This window comes from Plutella xylostella, chromosome 3 (genome assembly GCF_932276165.1).
Source record: "Plutella xylostella chromosome 3, ilPluXylo3.1, whole genome shotgun sequence".
Classification (NCBI taxonomy): domain Eukaryota; kingdom Metazoa; phylum Arthropoda; class Insecta; order Lepidoptera; family Plutellidae; genus Plutella; species Plutella xylostella.
Genome location: NC_063983.1, coordinates 4,257,599 through 4,280,035, shown reverse-complemented (window position 1 = coordinate 4,280,035; position 22,437 = coordinate 4,257,599). Strand labels below are relative to the sequence as shown.

The 22,437-nt window shown below is 39.9% G+C and overlaps 3 protein-coding genes across 3 annotated transcripts; 1 reads left to right on the top strand and 2 right to left on the bottom strand.

Moving 5' to 3' along the window:
- The first annotated feature begins 1,816 nt into the window (after positions 1 to 1,816).
- LOC105397373 (ATP-dependent DNA helicase PIF1) lies at positions 1,817 to 4,029 on the top strand. Its single transcript, XM_011569384.3, has 3 exons — positions 1,817 to 2,675; positions 2,750 to 2,913; positions 3,000 to 4,029. Exons 1-3 carry the CDS (start codon positions 1,928 to 1,930, stop codon positions 4,008 to 4,010), a joined length of 1,923 nt encoding a protein of 640 aa, XP_011567686.3. The 5' UTR covers positions 1,817 to 1,927; the 3' UTR covers positions 4,011 to 4,029.
- Positions 4,030 to 4,236: 207 nt separating this feature from the next.
- LOC105397372 lies at positions 4,237 to 5,291 on the bottom strand. Its single transcript, XM_011569383.3, has 3 exons — positions 5,130 to 5,291; positions 4,853 to 5,039; positions 4,237 to 4,714 (listed from the first exon to the last, which is right to left on the bottom strand). The coding sequence occupies exons 1-3, from the start codon at positions 5,198 to 5,200 to the stop codon at positions 4,301 to 4,303; spliced, it is 672 nt and encodes a 223-aa protein (XP_011567685.2). The 5' UTR covers positions 5,201 to 5,291; the 3' UTR covers positions 4,237 to 4,300.
- A 585-nt stretch (positions 5,292 to 5,876) lies between these two features.
- Positions 5,877 to 15,135, bottom strand: LOC105397374 (protein brunelleschi). Its single transcript, XM_048626060.1, has 10 exons — positions 14,990 to 15,135; positions 12,927 to 13,164; positions 12,137 to 12,630; positions 11,719 to 12,029; positions 11,449 to 11,530; positions 11,022 to 11,146; positions 10,493 to 10,662; positions 8,013 to 8,210; positions 7,373 to 7,580; positions 5,877 to 6,618 (listed from the first exon to the last, which is right to left on the bottom strand). Exons 1-10 carry the CDS (start codon positions 15,092 to 15,094, stop codon positions 6,378 to 6,380), a joined length of 2,172 nt encoding a protein of 723 aa, XP_048482017.1. The 5' UTR covers positions 15,095 to 15,135; the 3' UTR covers positions 5,877 to 6,377.
- Positions 15,136 to 22,437: the final 7,302 nt, after the last annotated feature.

Below are 22,437 nucleotides of genomic sequence, written 5' to 3'. Positions count from 1 at the left end.
CTATTCGGTACATTGTACAGTCAGTAAAAGAGATAGGTATGCCACCCAAGCGTAGATCATAAACCCATATAAATTGGTAAACAAAACGATTCTACCATCAGCAGTAAAATAGCGCAGAAGATAACGACCTCGGCATCATTAGTTAATGTCACAATTTCAACATGGCGGCTGTAAACACAAGGAATCGATACAGGAAACGATGGACGTTACTGCGAGACAAAATTAGCGATGTCTTCCTACGATTTGCGGTGGCCGAGAGTGTAATCCGGTCGTTAAATTTACTTCGGAAAATGCCATTTTCAGACATTTCAGAATGCAATTTACATTTTACTGGTAGGTAGGTATTGGGTACCTACTTTCATATCCCAATGATCCAACAGACTATCTATTTGCAGGCCAAATAAGTACATTTAAGGGCATAAAACCACATTTTGAACCTTAGGTACAATTATATGTATATAGAAGCTTGTTGACAAAAATCATCCATGCCAAAGTAGTTACAATCTTAGAATGTTACTAGTAAAATACATACACTTACGTACCAACATGCGTATAATATTATATGCCAGTACGTTAGGTATCCGCCTAATCAAAGGATTTGATAGATGATCTCATATGTTACTCGGGTGCCGAGGACTGGTTAGTGTCACTATATCCACAGATCATCTCGTTGGTCTGGTTTAAAGTTAGATAGATAGATCTCAGCAGTAGGTACTTACATATGTCTATGTATCAGTGCATAAAATATTTATGTACATAAGTACCTTTGTATGATTGATGCGTTTAGTCGTGTCCATTAACATACCTACTTATAACTAACAGTAATTTGATTATAGGTAACTACTAAATGTATCTCCTAACTTCTGTCTACCTATCATAAAAAAAAATAAAACGCAGTTAGGTAAATTATGTTAACTATGATTACTATATTAACTATGTTACTAGTACTACCTACATTTATTATTACTGGTAAGTATACTATGAATAACGATTTTGTTTGCTTACTGTAGCTCCTATCCTACCGAGTATTGAGTTAAGCCTGCTTTATAATTATAAGGTAAAGGTAGATAAATAAGCATAGGCAATGGGTTATAATCCGAGGGCCCGATGATAATTATGACCTCAAAATAGTTAAATATGGGAAATTGGGAAGTGAGCCTCCATTTCCTCTAAGTAAAGTAATGGCTCTATTTCAGTAAAGCTGATGGAATGTTCTATACCTATATTGGTCTACCGTCTGACAGTCTTTCAGTAGGAATCATCATCATCAGCCAACAATCATTCACTGCTAGACATAGTTAGTCGGAGTTAAGCCTCTCCTAAGGAGCGCCACAACCACAACACGCGGTCCCCGGCCTAAGGTCGTCCCGCCTAAGGTCATCGGTCCAGCGGGCAGGAGGGCGTCTCACGCTGCGTTTGCCTGTTCGTGGTCTCCATTCGAGAACTCGTCTACCCCAACGGTTATCGGTTCTAGGTGATCGGTGATAGGACCAGTCGACTGCTACTTCATCTTGCATATTTTGACAGCTATTTCGGTAACTTTAGCCCTCTGACGGATAATCTAATTTCTGATAAGAACCTAAGAACCCAAGCAGCACGAATAAACGTCAAAAAATTTATTAAAAGCCAGTCATTTTATTTTCAAATCATACCAGCGCCATCTATTGACGAGTAGCTAGCAGAGGAAACTTAACATAATCTGTGAACTCGTTTCCTCGGAAGAATAAACGTCGACGGAAACTGGCAACACTAAAATTAATGCTTGTTCTGGGGATTATGTCAATCGATTCGATAGGTTGACAATGACAATCAATGTCATCTTTTTTGTATAAAAAACAAACGGTATCGGTTGGTGCGCCCGCGCATCGCTTTTATTTAATATTTTTCCATCTTAAATTAATGAATTAAAGCTAAGGAAGTGATTAAAATGGAAACTGGAGATTCGTTTTTATCATGTGGAGTGACTGTGGAATGGCTTTCGCCTCAAGGATCCATACTACGAAAGGTTAATTACAAAACTGCATCTTTACGTTTGATACGGAATGAATTTCGTGAAATGTTTATGGAGATTTCAGGAGATAAACATGCTGCTGTTAGACTGGCTTTGAAGGGTATCAATGTATTCAAGAAGTTCATGGCTGAAGGTAAAGCTAGTATAAAATTTCAAGAAGCTGGTTGCACCTTATTCATCTCCAACGCTCCCCCCACAAATCTCGTTTCGTTTCTAAGGACTATATTCGTCAAAATGACTGGCGATAAAGAAGCACCGGCTGCACCATCCAAACAGACCATGCGGTCGAAACTATTGAGTGGTAAAGCACAATCATTTGAAGAAATAAGTCCAGTGACTGTGGCAGACCTACAGAAAGCCAAAAGTTCAATACCTAAATCGACTGCTACTACGCCATCGCCGCCTTCCAAAAAGCGTAAAGCTGAAGAGATGGGGAGAGGCCCTGCTCCTAAAAAGCTATATTCTCCATCTCCTCTTACTGCTACTACTTCATTGAACCCCGAGCAGCAACAAGTCTTGGATGCATGTTTAGGAGGGAAGAATATCTTCTTCACTGGGTCTGCCGGGACTGGGAAAAGTTTTCTGCTGAAGAGGATAGTTGCAGCTCTACCCCCTGATGTCACCGTGGCCACAGCTTCCACAGGAGTTGCAGCTTGTCATGTTGGTGAGTTATCATAAAAATGACTAATTGTCTTGTACTTCAAGTACATTTTTTTATAAATTCCTCTTATATTTCAGGTGGTACAACCCTACATGCATTTGCTGGAATAGGAGATGGAAGTGGATCAGTTGACAATCTTTGTGAGAGAGCTATGAAACTACCACTTGTAGCTCAGAAATGGAGGAAATGCAGACATCTTATCATAGATGAAATATCCATGGTAGATGGTACTTACTTTGAGGTAAATTAACTTAAGGTCTTATTTGAAATTGCATGACTTGAACTTTGAAAGGAAATTTTACTAAATAAACAATTCAATGATTTCAGAAATTAGAAGCAGTAGCAAGACATGTGAGGAAGAATGACAAACCATTTGGTGGTATTCAGCTCATATTGTGTGGAGATTTTCTACAGCTACCACCTGTAATAGACAGAAATGATAAAGCCAAGTTAGGAAAGAAATTTTGCTTCCAATCACCATGCTGGGACAGATGTATAGAACTGTGCTTTGAACTGAAACAAGTACACAGGCAAAAAGATCAAGAATTTGTCTCAATATTGAACAGCATAAGAATAGGCAGAGTCACCCCAGACATCACACAAAGGCTCACTGCCACGGCAAGGCAGAAAATTGAGAGTGATGGCATCTTAGCTACCAGACTGTGCTCTCATACTAATGATTCAAAAATGATAAATAATTCCAAACTAAGAGAACTCGAAGGAGAAGAAAAGGAGTTTACATCACAAGACAGTGATAATGCAACCAAGATACTTGATATGCAAACCATTGCACCTTCAAAACTTGTGCTCAAAGTGGGTGCCCAAGTCATGTTGCTCAAGAATGTGAATGTAAATGCTGGTCTAGTCAATGGTGCTCGAGGAGTTGTGGTCCGATTTGAAGAAGGTTTCCCCATTGTGAGATTCAAAAACAAAAAAGAGTTTACAGCCAGAACAGAAAGGTGGTTTGTAAGAAATTCTAATGGTAATTTGTTGTGCCGTAGACAGATCCCTCTCAATCTAGCCTGGGCTTTCTCTATTCACAAGTCCCAAGGGTTGACACTAGACTGTGTGGAGATGTCGCTAGCAAAGATCTTTGAGCCTGGCCAGGCTTATGTCGCCTTGAGTCGAGCACAAAGTTTGGGAACACTTCGGGTTTTAGACTTTGATTCCCGACATGTGTGGGCTGATACTAGTGTTCTGGAGTTCTATCAGAAATTCAGGAGACGCCTTCAGTATATGGAAATTATGCCACTTGGACGCCCACTGACTGATAAAACAAATAAATCTTCAAAGTTGAAAATAAGAGAACTGATTGAAAAACAGATGAGGAGAAAGTAAGAGAAGTTTAGATTACTTATAGGTAGTAAATCAATTCATATTTATATTTAGCATAGGTTAGTCATTTTAAAAATACTATGACTGGATGCAGACTGATTTCTAATTGTCTTCTCATGGACACAAGTTTTATAATGTGACTAGTTATGTAATAAGTACAATATTTTAGTTTAGGGATTGAAGGGATTGAAATTATGTGTGTGAGTTTATAGAAATAAAATGTTTTAGCTTATAATTAGTGTATTTAATTAAACCTTATATAATCAATGCATATTATAATTGGCAAAACAGTCTTATCTAGACTCAACTGCAGTCAGGATTTCAATTTGTTCCTCGAGTGTCGCTTGCTTTTCCTGTAGGCACTTCACTATGTATTTGTATGTTTCTATATTTTTCTCAAGATCTTTTTTGGACTTGCTTACTTCTTCTACAGAGTTCTCTGCAAGTTCCGCATTGGCCTTGTTCTTGACTATTGTCTCCATGAGTCTGCTGTTCAAGTGATCCTGCTTCTTGATGAGCAGCCAGAGCTTGGCTTCCAGAGGTGCATCAGATCTGGTCTGCAGGTCATTAGTGAGGAATTCACTCAAGTTGAGTGGCTCCCGGAGTCTCACAGTAGTATTCTTGATATCTGCCACCAGTTGGGCTTGAGTCATTTTGCTCAAGTGTCTGTCCATTTTGGTCTTCAGCACTGGGCCACCTTCAATAGCCTGAAATATATAATATATATATATAAATAGTTGCTGATTGGTGAATGTCATTAGATTATGTCAACAGCAGCATTAAATTATGTATCTTTGAATTCATTGCATTGAAATGTATTAATTAAGGCATTACAAGATTCTTACCTTAACGGATTGAGAAGGGTTGGGGAATATGGTGGGAATAGCAGTGCTTTTAAGGTTTCTTTGATTATCAAAATATTTGTTTTCAAAATGCTTTGAACAAAGTTTGCTTGAGGACCAGTCCAACATCGGACACTTGTTTCTTAGTAGCAGTAGCCATCTGCTTCTCATCTCTGAGCTGCCAGGGCATCTAGAAGGATAAATTAAAATGTATGTCATGTTATTGAAATATTTTTATAGAAAGGTAGTGGATAGGTTAGGTAAGTAAAAGTATGCTTACGGATGTAACGAAACTCCCGGTGGTTTATTGTACATAGAAGTCTTGCATCCATGCACAGCGCAGTGAGACATTTTGGCAATTAACAATAAGTAAAGCAAAATAAAATTATAGACGCCGAAAAAGCAATGAGCGACCAAAACAAATAATCTGTGGCATTCTGTGGACCTCACACTGACAGTAGCTGTCATCGATTTTTGTACAGACAACTTATTGTTTTTCTCAGAACAATCATCTACCCATTGCAGCGTTACTCGTTAAAAATGATATTCCTTGTATTATGGCCTTCTCTATGTTATCACTCATCAGAAAAATCTATTGATATTTTTTTCCTATTACGTTATATCCGTATCTCTTGCAAATGTGGAGATTCTCGTTTAAAATTAACTTTTCTGGTGGAAAAAGTTTATAACCATAGAGTAAGTAACAACCAGATGCAAGATAAACACAAGTGCTCATGCGCATGTTTGCCTTGAGCGGGATCCGAACCTGCGCGCGGCTACACCACAGTAAACTATAACCTTGACGGGACTACATGGAAGCCGGTGTGCTACCGACACGCCACTGTTTCATAATAACTTCACTCCCAATCTCCTAATACTGAAACTTGAAGGTTTACGGAACGAATATGAATTGAGATTTTTATGAAACCTCAAATAGGCTTAAAGTGTTCCGTAGCTATTGAGCTCAGTAAACCTACTTTAAGGTTTTTTTATGAATAAGACCGTAAGTACATAAAGAAACTTCAACTTTCTACATGACCAAAATAATATATTTCATTTAAAATAATAAAAAAAACAATAAACATCCTACATTTCTCATAACAATAATTTATATTTATACATAATATTCCATTAGATACACTTAGAATTACAGCAGTAAGTATAGAACATAACATTATAAATCAACCTACATTCATAAATAACATTTATTATTACACCTTTACCAATATACACCACATTATATTTTGTTTCTTCCTTATTAATAGTTAAAATTAAAACTGGCTTCATAAATTACCAACATTTATTCACGAGAATTAACAGACGCTAATACTTTCTCCTCCAGAGCATTCTGGGATAAAAAAGTAGCCTATAGCATTGAAGGATAAATAAAGTAGCTTTATAAAGATGAAATGTTTTAATTTTGTAATCGATCCATTACTTTCGGAGCCTCTTCAATAGAAACAAACAATAAAATCTGTCTTCTTTACATTATTAGTAGTAAATATAGAAATGGTAGTAGATAACAGTATTACTCAGCCTCATTTACGCTTATAGCTATGGGCGGTATGAATCGCCAGACATGGCTGACCTCTCCCGCGCAGGTCGGCATCAGCGAAGGCTGGTCGCCGAGACTCAAGCTTGTTGGCTCATCGTACACTGGTTCTGTGGTGGAACATTGTATGTCCACTTTGAACTCTCCTGGAGTGAGGAATATGACGGTGCACTGGTGGTGAGCCTTTTCAGATTCGGCTAGTGACTCCAGCATCACTCTGGAATACAAATAATTATAGTTTAAAAAGTAGGTCCTTAGTTTTTTTGTGTTTGACTCACATAACTTAAAAAAAAAACCTATGACTTTTTGGTGGCATGAATAGAAATATGAAGTGACATCCTCACGAGCTGTAATTGACAATACTCATCATCACAGGCCTTTCCCGAGGAGCGCAACAACGCTCTCGACCTTCCTCATCCAGCCACTACCGACTAAATGACTAAAGCCCTCTGTCCAGCGAGCCAGAAAGCCACTATTGTTACACAATTTCTTGAATCGCAATACAATACGACTCATTCACGACACTCACTTGTTATTCCCAGCAACAGCCAAGCTATGGTCACACTTGTAGCTCACGCTGCCGTTGTTGTAGTCCTGGTAGAGCCGCACGGAGAGGCGCAGGCGCCGCAGCGGCCGCGGCAGCTGGTTGGCACCGACACGCTCAGGTTTAGAGACTGACTGTCCACAGAGGGATGTAGAATAACCTTACCCAAGAAGGAGCGCCACAATACTGCACTTGGTTTTGCTATACCACCCACTAGCGACTAACTGTATTACCACAAACACTTTAAACACTGTTTAACAAGTGTTTAAAACGAAATTTGACAGTTTTTGTAGGCGTTTGACAGCGGTAAACATCTGTTAAATACTGTCTAAGTTTTTGTGGTAAGGCCCTAAATATCTAAGCGGGCCAGAAAGACACTATTGTTACACAGATTCTTGAATCGCAATATACAATTTTTTTTACTCACTTGTTATTCCCGGCAACGGCCAAGCTATGGTCACACTTGTAGTTCACACTGCCATTATTATAATCCTGGTAGAACCGCACAGACAGGCGCAGGCGCCGCAGCGGCCGCGGCAGGTGATTGGCCACCGACACGCTCAGGTTTAGGGCCTCGCCCGCGCCGCACGAGTATTCCGCTTGCGGTTTGATGCTCTCGGAGTTTACTGTCACTTCTGTGGGTGATAGTGATCGTGATTAGGTACTTCATATACAATTTGGATAGTTATGTACCGATGGTTCTATTCATCAGTGTCATGTACTAGAGAAGGGTAAGTACTCAACGATTTGAACGAAAACTTTGAACATAAACATTCTGGTTAATAATGCTGTACATCCTCTCCCAATAACAGCCACAAAAATCCTCGCACTCGATCCTCGACGTATCAAGGCTTCCCAAGTTATTCAACCACCTTTCTGCTAACAAATCTAACAATATCATTTTGCCAACGGCCTCTACACATAGTTATATATTGTGAATGAATGTCGAATGACTTCATGCAACTTGCAAGCCTACGCTGATGGCACAAGATGTCGCCCTATGTCCGATGACAAGGTCCCCTATAATTTATCCCCTCGGAGTAACTCAATTTATATCTATGACTTACCCCACTGCAGCGGCGACATCCTAACTATATCGACCATGGCCTGCGACAGCGTGATTCCCCTCACGCCCGCTCGACCCCGCGTCTCCGACCCCAGTAGCATCCACCGCAAGTCCACGTTGTTCGTGATGTGCTCCGAACACATGAGCTCGAGCGTGTTGGTCGATGTTGTCGTGCTTATTGAACGGGTTTCTAGCTGGTCTGCGGAGTAGAAATTAGGGGCGGTTGAGAGTTTGACTGAAAAAGTGACGGGTTGCAATGTTACTATTGTTTTCTATGTATGTATCGCCGCATTTGAATAAACGACACTGTCGCTGCGCCTGTGTCTCTGGAATCGCTTTACTCGGAAGGAGCCCACGCCCCTTCGTTTGACTGAAAATAAAACAAGGAGATATAACTGCGGTGCGGCGCCGGAAAGCTACGTGTGGCTTCGCCCTCTTTATCTGGCGTGATCTTTACTAGTGTCCCTGACCTAGTATAGTGACGCTACGAGGGCTACACCGAAAAGATCGGGAATAGAATACTTAGGAATAAATTAGAGTGAAACCTTTTTGGTGTATCAAATGCAGTGTTTTTTCAAACATAATTCCACTTTCGAATTTAAAAAAAAGTAAAAAATAAAAGAGTATTGACCATTTGAATTTGACAAGTCGGTGTAAAAAATGGAGCTTACGCGGGAACATTTCCGTGCAATAATTTTTCACAACTTTCGTCGAGGTTTATCTCAAGAACAATGTCTCGCCGAGCTTGTTTCTATTTATAAACTTGAAGCACCAAGTAAAACGACTATATATCGTTGGTATTCTGAGTTTCGCCGTGGACGTTCCTCTCTTACCACAGTCCCTTCTACTGGTCGGCCAAAAACAGCGGTAACACAAGATAACATCGATGCTGTACGCCAGTTAATAAAAGAAGATAGACATGTGACATACGAGCAGATTCGGGCTTCTCTCAGCATTGGTATGACAGCCATTCAAACCATTTTACATGAAGAACTGGGTGTCAAGAAGTTAGTTTCGCGCTGGGTGCCCCACCGTTTGACCGAGGAACAAAAGTCGGCTCGTGTTAATTGGTGTCGATCTGCTCTGCAACGGTTCAATGGAGGCAGTTCAAATGCTGTCTACAATATCGTCTCTGGTGATGAATCGTGGATTTATTCATATGAGCCCGAAAGAAAACATCAATCGGCAGTTTGGGTCTTCGAAGGTGAGGTCAAGCCAACAAAAGTTATTCGCTCACGCAGCGTGTCGAAAAAAATGGTCGCTTCGTTTGTATCGAAAACTGGCCATGTGGCTACGATTCCATTACAAGAACAAAGGACGGTTACTGCTGATTGGTACACAACAGTTTGTTTGCCGGAAGTCGTAAGAGAACTTCGTAAAACTAACCCGAATCGTCGTATAATCCTTCACCACGATAATGCAAGCTCTCATACCGCTCGCAAAACAAGAACGTTTTTAAATATGGAAAACGTGGAGTTGATGGACCATCCTCCGTATAGCCCTGATCTGAGCCCCAATGATTATTTTACATTCCCAAGAATTAAAGATATGCTACGTGGTCAACGGTTTAGCGGCCCAGAAGAGGCGGTCGAAGCTTACAAATCAGCTGTTTTGACAGTATCCACTTCAGACTGGAATTACTGTTTCAATGATTGGTTTAATCGAATGAAAAAGTGCATTGAATGTCACGGAGACTACTTTGAAAAACAATAAAAGTAAATAATATTATGATATCTTTGTACTTTTTTCTATTCCCGATCATTTCGGTATCGCCCTCGTATTAGTGTCCCTGACCTAGTATAGTGACGCTACTAGTGTCCCTGTCCTAGTATTTAGACGGTCGAATGGCGTAGTGGTTAGTGGCCCTGACTGCTATGCCGAAGGTCCCGGGTTCGATTCCCGGCTGGGGCAGATATTTGTTTAGCGACAGATATTTGTACTCGGGTCTTGGGTGTTGATATTTATATTTAGTTTCTATCTATCTATGTATTTGTGTAGATATATCAGCTGTCCGACACCCATAACACAGGCTCTGCCTAGCTTGGGGTCGGATGGCCGTGTGTGAGATGTCCCCACATATTATTATTACATATTATTAGTATAGTGACGCTACTAGTGTTCCTGACCTAGTATAGTGTCGCTTCTAGTGTCACTAACCTGGTATAGTGTCGCTACTAGTGTCACTGCCCTACTGTAGTGTCGCTACTAGTGTGACTGACCTAGGGCGGCGGGGGCGGGCGGCGCGGCGTAGGGCGCGCGCGGCAGCGGCACGGGCACGCGGCAACACTCGCCTGTAGGGACGCTATTAGTGTCACTGGCCTAGTGTAGTGTCGCTACTAGTGTCACTGATCTAGGGCGGCGGGGGCGGGCGGCGCGGCGTAGGGCGCGCGCGGCAGCGGCACGGGCACGCGGCAACACTCGCCTGTAGGGACGCTATTAGTGTCACTGGCCTAGTGTAGTGTCGCTACTAGTGTCACTGACCTAGGGCGGCGGGGGCGGGCGGCGCGGCGTAGGGCGCGCGCGGCAGCGGCACGGGCACGCGGCAACACTCGCCGCCCTCCACCACCACGCGCCGCCCCGTCGCGTACTGGAACTCCATCTCTTCGGAGGTTAAATTGGTCACGTCTAGCACTAGGTAGAGCTGGGTTGGGCTGTGGATATAAGGGGATTTTTGAGTGAATTAATGAGGTGTGAAGACACCAAATGTTAGCCCTGCTTCTTATATTTTTTGTATATTAGGTATATTTTCAAGAGCTTTTTTAAAAGACTTCATTAACATAATTTTCGTTACAAAAGAGTCTGGGAAGCCCAAAATTACTCATGACGATGAGTCTATTATCTAGTATAGTAAATAACGGTTAAAAACGAAGCGTGTTTGTAACGAAATGTTAGGAAAATGCTGTATTCATAGATAAGGTCTTCGATCGAAGAATTAAGATTCACTTCTATTACGTAGAATAATTTATCAAAGTAATAAAACCATCGACTTTTATATTACAATAAAACTTACACTTCAGCAGGCAGCACGTCCCAGTGTGTGATAGACACGCTCGGCAGTAGTTCCAAGTTTATTTGCAGCGTGGACTGCCGGCAGTGCACCTCGCGGCCTTTGCCGCCCGAGTAGCGGATTATTACCTGCAATTAAGAGTATCTATATAATTTCTGTCAGCTCTACATCATCACCATTACGACCCATCACGTCCCCACTGCTGGGGCCCGGGTCTGCTTCCAATGAAGGAAGGGTTGGCTCTACATCTTCGGTAAATTGCTATTCAGAGACTCAACAGCTCAACCGCTCAGACTCAACCGCATCATATCACATAGCTGTGTGGTCTTTGCGTCACCAAATAAGAACATCTACAGTGATGACATCTAGCTAGAGTATCGCTACCGATAGAGATAAAGGAAATAACGACAGCGTGTCTTTATAGGTTTACCTGTGTTTCAATCTGTCTACCTCGGGATGGCGGCATCACAGATATGGGAGCGGACCAACTAGTTGTGTGAGAATTCGTTGATCTGAAACACAATTAAACAGAATGTAAGACGACATACAGCAAGTCAAAGCATCATAGGAGACGAAGATAGCTTGTAAAAATTACTTCAGGAAAAGTTAAATAAACAAGCGAGTAAGACAGGGAGCTGTGGCAGTTTTTTTTAGAATACAGTACATTTACAAATACCACATAACATAGGCAATATTTTACCTGAAACTGCTAGTAAGCGGTCGGTTATGCGCAAAGCCACTGCTCAAAGACGTATGCGCATTAGAACTCTGTGTATTAGGGAGTGAAGTCTGAGCATTGGGCACCGGGGACCCAACCCTAGAGGGATAGTTCGATGTCAAGCTGTTAGGGAACAGAGTTTCCCCCACTCCGCCTAAATCTAGAAAGTCTGCTTCTCCATATAAGTTCATGGTGATTGTGGCTACTTCATTCGGTGGGATTGGCAGCTGCGCTTGTATATCTTCGTTGCACCATTGGAATATTTTTGATTGTAGTTGGCTATCCACGTTTGACTGTAAATTAAAAAAAATATTAAATATACATTTTTAAATTAAAGATAAACAGGATTTTATGACAATCGAAGCCGTATGTTATGCAAAATATAGAGAACAAACTATACCTGAATGGCCAAGTCCAAATAGTCAATCGGCACCTGACTTGTGTTAGTAATCTTCATAGTACACTCAGTGCTTTCCCCATTATGTAGCGAGATATTCGTGATGCTGCCAACATTCTCCGTATTCGGCAGGTTCTGATTCCCAGAGGGCGCCACTGTAGTCTCAATAGTTATAGTAGGAAGTGCTGGAATAACTTCTATGGTGTACGAAGCTGGGAACTTGTTTGGAGTCGGCATATTTTTCAGCCTACAGTTAGATTTGACTCCTAGAGTATGCGTGGAGTATCCAAGGATTTGCAATTCCCCGACTTCTTTCGGGGTTCCATGTAAGTTGACCGTTGTAGGGGAATCAGGGGGTAGAATAATGGTTTCTGGGATGGATTCGAATACGACGCCAGAAGTTAGGAGGCGCATGTTCGATACTTTCAACTCGAAGGGTAGCGGGTTGGTCAGTTTCAATTGCACCTCGCATATGTCGTCTTCCACCCATAGGTATTCTGAAACAAATACATATATATAGAACATAACATAATATGAGTAGTAAATTTTGCAATAATTAGGCCCAAGAAGTAAGAGAATCTAAACATAAGAAAGCAGATGCAAAATAATGATTTTTAATGTTATAGGTACTTTTCTATGATACTGTAGTGGTATGTATGATTTTTGTATGGTATGAATTAAAATTGTTGGTGCCCGTATTTTACATTTCGACTCCAAAATTAAAGTATAAATAAGTATAAACTCAATTTCTATCCAATCACTTTTTACACTCATCATTACACACAAAACTCACCCATAATCCCCTCATTCTTCTTCTCCCCTCTCTGCAAACTCGGAAAATGTATCGGCGTGAAAATGAACGGGCCCTGCTGAGTCTTCAGTTTTATAGAGTGCGGTGAACGGGCCGGCGGGAGGGGCCGCGGGCCGAAGGTTGAGCACGAGGGTATGTGGGTGAGGTTGGCCGGTGGAATGACCTCCCCTGTCTCGAGGACTAGCGGGACCGGGCCGCCTTCGCATTGCGCTGATAACGCCTGCAAGGGGATAGAAGACTGTCAGTTGTTGTGTTTATCCTACGTTTATATTTTTTTCAAATATAGGAAAGCCAGTAATGAATGCGCCCGCTGGCGTCGTGGACGCGGCCTAAGTGTGATAGTTTTGAGTTTCATAAGCTACGCTTTTTCTGCGTCTTTTATTCATTCATGTATACCATTTTCCAGAACCAATGATATGGGGGACGTGTCCGAGAGTAAAATTCTATCGACTTGTACCTATCGATATTTGTACGGGTCAATTTGTATGTGTCAGATTAAACACCGACATTGATGATCAGTTCATCTTGCAAACAATCTATCCGAGCCAAATAGTCACAGTCCTGTAATATAATTATTTATGTTCTATCAACCAAACTCAAATGAATTACAAACTCACGACATTCCGAGTTTAAAACAGCCTTTCTCGGCATTTTGACAAAAATAACTAACAAAATGACAAAAAACAGACCGGAATTTTCCAACAACAATAGGATAATAAAACCATAAATTAAACTTTACTCAAATTATACGAAGGATATCGATGAACTACATGAAGGTAGATTATTAATAAAATATATTAAAATTGTTATTATTCTGAGAGGCAGCATGAGAGAGATATGCACTCTGATTAAAAACATCATAGTTTGTTTTAAAGCTGTTGATGAGAAAGTAAGAAATACTATATCCCTACTTACTATAATACAATGTAAAAATTCTAATATTTTATCGATTTCAGAACGTCGACTTTGATGTGTCCCGTCTCTAGTACGTTCCATTTTACCAAAGTGTGTACTCAAGAAATATAATATTATCTGGGGTTCCGCTCATCTGGCATAATCTTTATTGACCAAAACTCATTTCGCATAACTCGTATGGTCTAAACTTTTTTGGCCGAACCATCACTTTGCCAAGACTTATTTGGCATAAGGCTCGTTTCGTCTAAAACTCTTTAGGCACAATCTTTAAACACCTAAGTTTCGTTTGCTCAAATTTATGTTCGTCTATACCTATGTATAATCTTGTTTCTCCTCATGTTATCTTAATAAATAATATATTAAGTATGTAGTAAATGTACAAATTGTGGTATTTTTCTCCTACATCCCGAAAATCACGATATTGTATGATCAAAAAATCGAAATTTAACGACTAATATAATTATTACAAACCCCATGAGATCGAAACCTAAAAATAGGTGCGACGACGAGCAAAGCGAGGAGGAGCGTGTTAGGTGCACATGTTCATCAAAACCAAAGCGGAGCGCAGCGAAGCGGAGCGGAGCGTTTTCCAAACAGCGGAAACAATACAAGGCAACAGTTTGCGCTATGTAGGGAGACGCTCCGTCAAAGATAAAGCCAAACGAATATTATTACTTTGTATAAACCTATGCCATAGCATTATTAGGCTATTCAAGTTTTGGCCATACCATTATTAGGCTAAACAATGTTATGCGAAATAACTTTTTACTAAACGAGATTTATGCCATACGATTTTCGGCGTAACGAGACTTTGACCAAACGTTACTATGCAATACGAGATTAGGCAAAAAAATCTTATGCCAAAAAAGGTAGAACCTATTATCTGTGGTCGTTGTCAATAAAAAGACAGATTTTGCAATAGTATTCATGCGTTAAATGGAAAATTTTAAAGTGTCACCCAAATCATTGGTTGTGGAAAATGGTATAGGTAAGTTGAGGAATAGTGTATAGTCGTGGTTGTAAACTCCAACTAGCTCCAGCAACTATCTGTGAATGACACAGCCGTTACTTTTAACCGTAGATGACTGTTTACAGCGCCATCTAGTATGTCGCAGAGGAACTAACAATACCTGCAGCTGTATGGCCAGGTCGCGCTGCTCGGCGCGGGCCAGGTGCGGCCACATGGCGTGCAGCAGGAACGTCATGTGGCGGGTCGCCAGCGCGCCGTGGCCCATACGTCGCGCCGCCACCAGCTCTAGTCCACTGTCTACATGTGACCATCCTTAATAGCCATATAACAAAGAGTACCTAACACTTGACCATATTTGAACATAAATATTCTTCCACCCAAAGGTTGTCTTGAAAAAAACGCTTTTAGTGATAAGACCATCTTTTTTGTACCTATGTGTTTGTATATAAGTTTTATAAAATCTGTTTTGGTGTACAAATAAAGAATATTCTATCTATCTATCTAACACTTATCGACTTGATGCTGTATATGTATAACATAGTTGGGGTCGAGCTGTGCAGCATGAGGTAATAGTAGTATTTTTAACCGTATTCATGTATTATTGTATATATTCTATAAATATATATATAAATATTATATTTATGAAGTATTCGTGTGTAAATAATATAATTTATATTTATCATTTCTTGTAATATGTATATTTTATGTATTTCTTTTAAGTTAATTATCAAGTGACTTTTTAGTTTTTCCTGCTTTCATATACTTATCTTTTTTTGCACCTTTTCACCTTTTTACTTGTACCTCCTGTAGGTTGGCTGGTAGAAAATGCTTTAAGCATTAAGTCCACCTTTTGTACACTTATATCTCATATTTGTGCAATAAAGTATTAAATAAATAAATAAATAAATAAATAATATTCATTTATTGATAAATAAGCATTACAGGTCATTAGAATTAGTAGATCAGTGTTTACAGCGCCATCTAGTATGTAGCACCGTAGATAAGTGTTTACAGCGCCATCTAGTATACAGCAGAGGAACCAACAATACCTGCAGCTGTATGGCCAGGTCGCGCTGCTCGGCGCGGGCCAGGTGCGGCCACATGGCGTGCAGCAGGAACGTCATGTGGCGGGTCGCCAGCGCGCCGTGGCCCATACGTCGCGCCGCCACCAGCTCTAGCCCACTGTCTACATGTGACCATCCTTAATTTCTAAAGTAACAAAGAATACCTAACACTTATCGACTTGATGCTGTATAACATACACTCACGGGCAATGAAAAGGTTCCACAGAGAAAAACACTTAACGACGCTTTCTGAAACATTGAAGTACATTTAACAGAGCATCAGGATAATATGAACAAAAACGGTAATATTTCGTTAAATATTTTTTTATTAAATGTTTGACAAACTTGGGATTGTTAGGTGTCGGCTTTTTGTGAGTGGAAACTTTTCATTTTTCATTTCATTTATTTATTTCATAAAACAATGTACATTGTATTTGAAAAAGTATTTACGGGTCAAAATCAGAGAGGTGAGCATTATGCTTCCGACAAAGTTTTTCCTCATTTTATTACATGATATTACTAAAATACTTATTTCAAAATAAAGGTTATGTGCATATAATTACAGCGCACTCAGCATATTTATTTCGCTATGTTAAGTTTTATTTGATTTTAAACAAAAAAGGTCTGAATCGTCATTCCGGGAATGCGTCCTTATACCATGTTTCATAGTTCAGAGAAGTCAAAAAAAATAAAATTACCACTTAAAACTGTCATATTTTAATATTAGCTTTTAGTATAATTAAATTAAGAATATACGTATAAATTACATTATTACAAGTAAAACTTCTTCATATTTTGGCTATTCAAATGCTGTCCGTCGTTTATCAAATCATTCCGTGAACGTGGTGGATATCGATCGATATAAATAAAACAACACACGCCAGGTGGCGTTAGCGAGCAGCAGTGTAAAGTTCACAATTCAAAGCAAAAGGCGTTTGTTAAGTTTTCGAAAAAAATATATTAGATTTTGTTGGTAAGTACCTTTTAATTTCATATGTGTGAAGCGTACTTTAATTCCCTGTCACTACGGGAACGCTCTTCAGTAATTAGTTTTTCGAAAATTTGCGTACTTTTAGCAAAATTCTTATAAATATTGTTGCTCACTTGTTCATAATCTCTAAAACCAATATTTAACATGGCGGCGTCAAGCGTGACATGAAAATATTTAACGAATAATCATTTCCGGAACGGTCATTTCGGAAACGTTCTGGCATATGACGGATGTTCCCGAAATGACGCCTACGTTCCTGAAATGCCATTTTTTTTGGGCAAAATGATGCTTTAATGCTTATAAAACCATAAACATGCAAAATTTTGGTTATAGGTATCCATTTAGTACGAGTAAGATGGAGAACGATAAAAATGAAGAGAAAAAGAAGTCAAAAAAGGCGTCCGAAAAAACCTTAACGTTGGTAGCTCAGTCGGGTAAGCGCCCGCTTCTCACGCAAGAGATGCTGGTTCAAATCTCGGCGCTGACATGTTATTTTAACTTAAGTACAATGTATACCATCGATCTTACGGTGAAGGAAATCATCGTGAGGAAACCTGCATATCTAGATTTAGCACATCTAAATATGTGAACCCACCAACCCGCAGTGGACCAGCGTGGTGGGAAATGGTCCAAGCTTAGGAAGGCAGTTTAGACCTTGGGGATATGCACAAAGGTTCCACTTGAGAGAACCACGTACAGGTACTTGCACCCCCACAGAGAATAGAATAGAACTTTAGCGTTTGTGGACTATCAGAAGGCCTTTGATTCGATCGAGACGTGGGCGGGCTAAACGCCTTACAACGGTGTCACATTGACTACGGGTATATCGAAGTGTTGAAGTGATTGTATAGAAACGCCACCATGTCAGTTTGAGTACAGGACCAGACTACGGAAGCAATTCCATTGCAGAGAGGTGTGAGATAAGGATATGTTATAAGTATCTCCAAAGCTCTTCACTAATGCGACGGAAGATGTCTTCAAGCTCCTAGACTGGGAAGAACTCGGCTATCAACGGTGAATACATCTCTCACCTTCGGTTTACCGACGATATCGTGGTTATGGCAGTATCGTTGGAAGACCTCAGCAAAATTCTGACCTCAATCGGGTTTCCCAAAAGGTAGGCCTCAAGATGAATATGGACAAGTTGGAAGTCATGGCCAATTCTCAAGTAGCGCCCACCTCAATATCTATAGGAAACTCGATTCTTGAAGTGGTGGAAAATTACGTCTACCTTGGACAAACAGTCCAACTAGGAAGATCCAACTTCGAGGAAGAGGTCACTCGGCGAATCCAACTTGGCTGGACAGCGTTTGGGAAGTTACGAAGCGTCTTCACGTCCGAAATTCCCCAGTGCCTCAAGACGAAAGTCTTCGAACAGTGCGTGTTGCCAGTGATGACCTACGTTACCGAGACGTGGTCCCTAACTCTAGGCCTCTTGAATAGGCTCGGAGTCACCCAGCGAGCTATGGAAAGGGCTATGCTCGGCGTGTCTCTACGTGATCGAATCAGAAATGAAGAGATCCGTAGAAGAACCAAAGTAACCGACATAGCTTATCGAGTCAGTAAGCTGAAATGGCAGTGGGCCGGACACATTGCTCGAAGGACTGATGGTCGGTGGAGCAGAAGAATCCACAAGTGGAGACCACGTACCGGCAAACGCAGCGTTGGGCGGCCCCCCGCGATATGAACGGACGATATAGTCAAGTCCGCGGGGAAGCACTGCATGTGGGCCGCCTCCGATCGGACAAGGTGGAAATCATTGGGGGAAGCCTATGTTCAGCAGTGGACGTCCTATGGCTGAGATGATGATGATTATATTATTTTCATGCACCAAATGTACCAAAAACCTAGCTTTGCGTTCATTTAGGGAAGGTCAACGTCATTTAGGGAACTTCGTTGTCATTTTGGGAACACTCCCATCATTTTCGGGAACATCACAAAAACGGCAAATAAGTCACTATTATGTAATGCTATAATTAAATCTTGCATATACAGCATTAAATTACCTTGAAACCTTTGTATTTATATTAATAATATATAACGTAGTGCAAAAATGTATACAATAAATTGAAATTATGGAACGAAATTTGCACAAATTGGAAATTTATGGAGAGTAATTTGAAAAATAAGTGTTTTCATTATGAAAAAAATCAAAATAATAATATTTTCTAATTTAGGAAAAGGTTAATTACAATTTCTTGAAGGTGATTCTTAAACGTGTTCGTTATATTATTATTTAAAAAATAATTAAAAGTGTTCCCGAAATGACTCTTGACCCTGACATTATTCTTATTAACAAGTATAATTTCTAAAATATATAATTTTGTGCGTGCCTCATCACAGGATAGGTTCATGACAAATGCCACAACAGACTCCACTTGTTAGTTTTCATCAAAATAAAACTTAATTTCTCAGATATTTGAAAACCTAAAATGCTCACCTCTCTGATTTTGACCCTTACATAATCAATATTTACAGCTTAAACTAAAACAATATAAATAAATTATTATAGTAAACATCATTACAAAAATCATTACCTAATACAGAATTAATAAATTTACATTAATTAGATTTATTAGCAATTTACAACATTTACAAAAATAATAGTATTAATTAACAATATGCTTATTCAGAAATAAAAGACACAATAAATTAACGTTAAAATTACTAACAAAATAAAAAAAAGAACTGAGTTAATGTCCCTTATCATTTAAGTCAGTGTTTTTCAACCTTTTTCATGACGCGACCCCCCTGGTATAAAAAAATATTTCGCGACCCCCTTGACCCTTTCGGTTTTTTATCATGTATGTTACAGTATTCTTAATATTCATTCCATACGACGTATTGATGGTCTCCATGATTAGGATTCAAAGTAGTACGAGTACATACTTATAAAATTAAAAAACACATTATTTAAAAATTACACACTTAGAATACGTGTGGCCATGTACATAGGTACGTACAACTAATGCCATTGCGACCCGGAATTTCTTTTTTCGAAATTAGCTTTTTCTATCTGACTTTTTTGAGCATTTCAATATCTTGAATAAAAGTTTTCAACGGTGAAATGAAAGTAAAAAGACAACAGGTAGTTACCTGGCTTTACAAAAAAATAAATGTCGTCTTTGAACCAGGCAGGAAGGCCTACCCACGCTACATTTGCCTATTCGTGGTCTCCACTCGAGAACTCGTCTACCCCAACGGTTATCGGTTCTTCGGCAGATATGACCAGCCCACTGCGACTTCAGGTTGCATATTTTGACAGCTATGCCAGTAATCTTAATCCTCTGACTGACGGAAAACCTCATTTCCGATACGATTTATCAGAGAAACCCCAAGCATAGCTCTCTCCATAGCACGCTGAGCGACTTTAAATCGGTGGACTAGTCCTACCGTCGGTACCCACGTCTCTGCACCATACGTCATCACTGGCAGGACGCACTGGTTGAAATCTTTAGTCTTCAGGCTCTGAGGGATGGCCAAGGAGAATATGTGCTGACGAAGTTTTCCGAATACAGCCCAACCCAGTTGGATGCGCCTTGCAGCCTCCTTGTCGAAGTTGCTTCTGCCTAGCCGAATTTGCCTTTTGTCTCCCCGAGGTAGACAGACATATCTTGCACAAATTCGATGGTTGCCTCACCAACGATCATCGGCTCCAGTTCGATGTGAGCATTGAACCTATATGACTTTCGTCTTGTCCAAATTTATTGCCCCGAAGCCTACACGTTGGGAAGCAGCATTTAGGCCACTTCCATCATCCAGCTGAGTTCCTGCAGAGATTCTGCCATAATAACGATGTCGTCCGCGAAGCAGAGAGGTGTGTCATGTACTCGCCATTTATACATATGCCAAGTCCGGCGGCATCGTACAGACTCCTCAACTCCTCTATATATCCATTCGATTTGAAATCTCTGCAACGCTACCAAAATTTCCCATGTCTCGATGGAGTTGAAGGCGTTATCATAGTCCACAAAGGCTAGATACAGAGGCTGATTATACTCTTTGGTGTTCTGTGTAATCTGCCTTACCGTGTGGATGTGGTCTATTGTACTAAAACAGATCCATGAGATAATTTAATTAATAAAAAACAAGCTCAGCCTTCGCATTTAAGATTTATTTTTATTTTTAAACTATGAGTACTAATTGTCTTTATTGTTTTTGTACTAAAGTTCCCAATTTTTTTCGCCATTTGGCGACCCCCCTACAGAAGCTTCGCGACCCCCCAGGGGGTCGCGACCCACAGGTTGAAAAACACTGATTTAAGTATTCCTCAACACTGTAATAGCACTTTTCAATGAGGTATTTTTTAAGTTTAATTTTAAATGAAATATATGAGTTAATTTGTTTGAATTCCAAGGGCAAATTATTGAACAGATGAAGAGCCTGATATCTAGATGAGTGCTTCACTATATTTATCCGGGGGCATATGGGAATTTTTAGGTCTTTCCTCCTTGTTTTCAGTCTGTCAATTCTTTCCAAAGCCGACTCGTATCTGTGCAAGTGTTTAACTAAGTTAGATGTACAAACTAAGATGTATAGACATGGTGCTGTTAGAATTTTCAGTTTAATAAAGTGTTCTCTGCATGATTGTCTCTGTGAGATACGTAACATGGTCCTTATGGCTCTTTTCTGAATGATAAATGCCTTGCTCATATTGTACTCATAGCTGTTTCCCCAGAACTGGATACTGTATCGTAGTTTTGATTCTATCAATGCGTAATAAACTTGAAGAAGTTGTTTTATGTCTATTTCATCACGTAAACTACGTAGAGCAAAACAGGCTGAGCTCAAGACACTTCCAATTGAGTTAAGCTCCTCCTTCCAGTTTAGGTGGGCATCTATATATATGCCTAGAAATTTTACAGACTCTACTAATTCTATTTTATTACCATCAATAAATATATCAATCTTTTCATCATTCCTACATGTCGATTTAAAGAGCATAGCATTTCATTGCTTATGAGTGTAGTTGTAGTCGAGACTGAGCATGAGGTAGTAGCAGCCGTTACTTTCAGCTGTAAACGAGCGTTTACAGCGCCATCTAGTATGTAGCACCGTAGATGACTATTTATACACCATTCCATATCCACATTGGTTCTCTCATAACCTAAGAAAAGTAACTCGGGAAAAAGCCAAGTACCATAAACTGTATAAGCTCTACAAAAATCCCCGTGACTATGATACGTTTGCTCTATTACGCACTAGACAAAAGAAACTTATTAAGGAGGATTATCGGAAATTTACTATTAAATCTGAATGTAACATTTTAGATAATCCAAAAAATTTCTGGTCTTTTGTTAAAGTCAAAAAGGGCACTTCGTCGATTCCTAATAGAATTACATGTGGGAGCAATGTGGCAAACTCACCAGCAGAGATAGATAACTGTTTTTCGGACTATTTCGGTAGTGTTTTTAATGGCAATGATAATTCTAGTGTAGACATCAATAATCACTTGACCGCATGTGATGAAGACTGTTGGAATACTGATTGCTTAGGAACTATCAAGATTACACCGGATATAGTAAAAAGATACATTGATAAACTCGACATAAA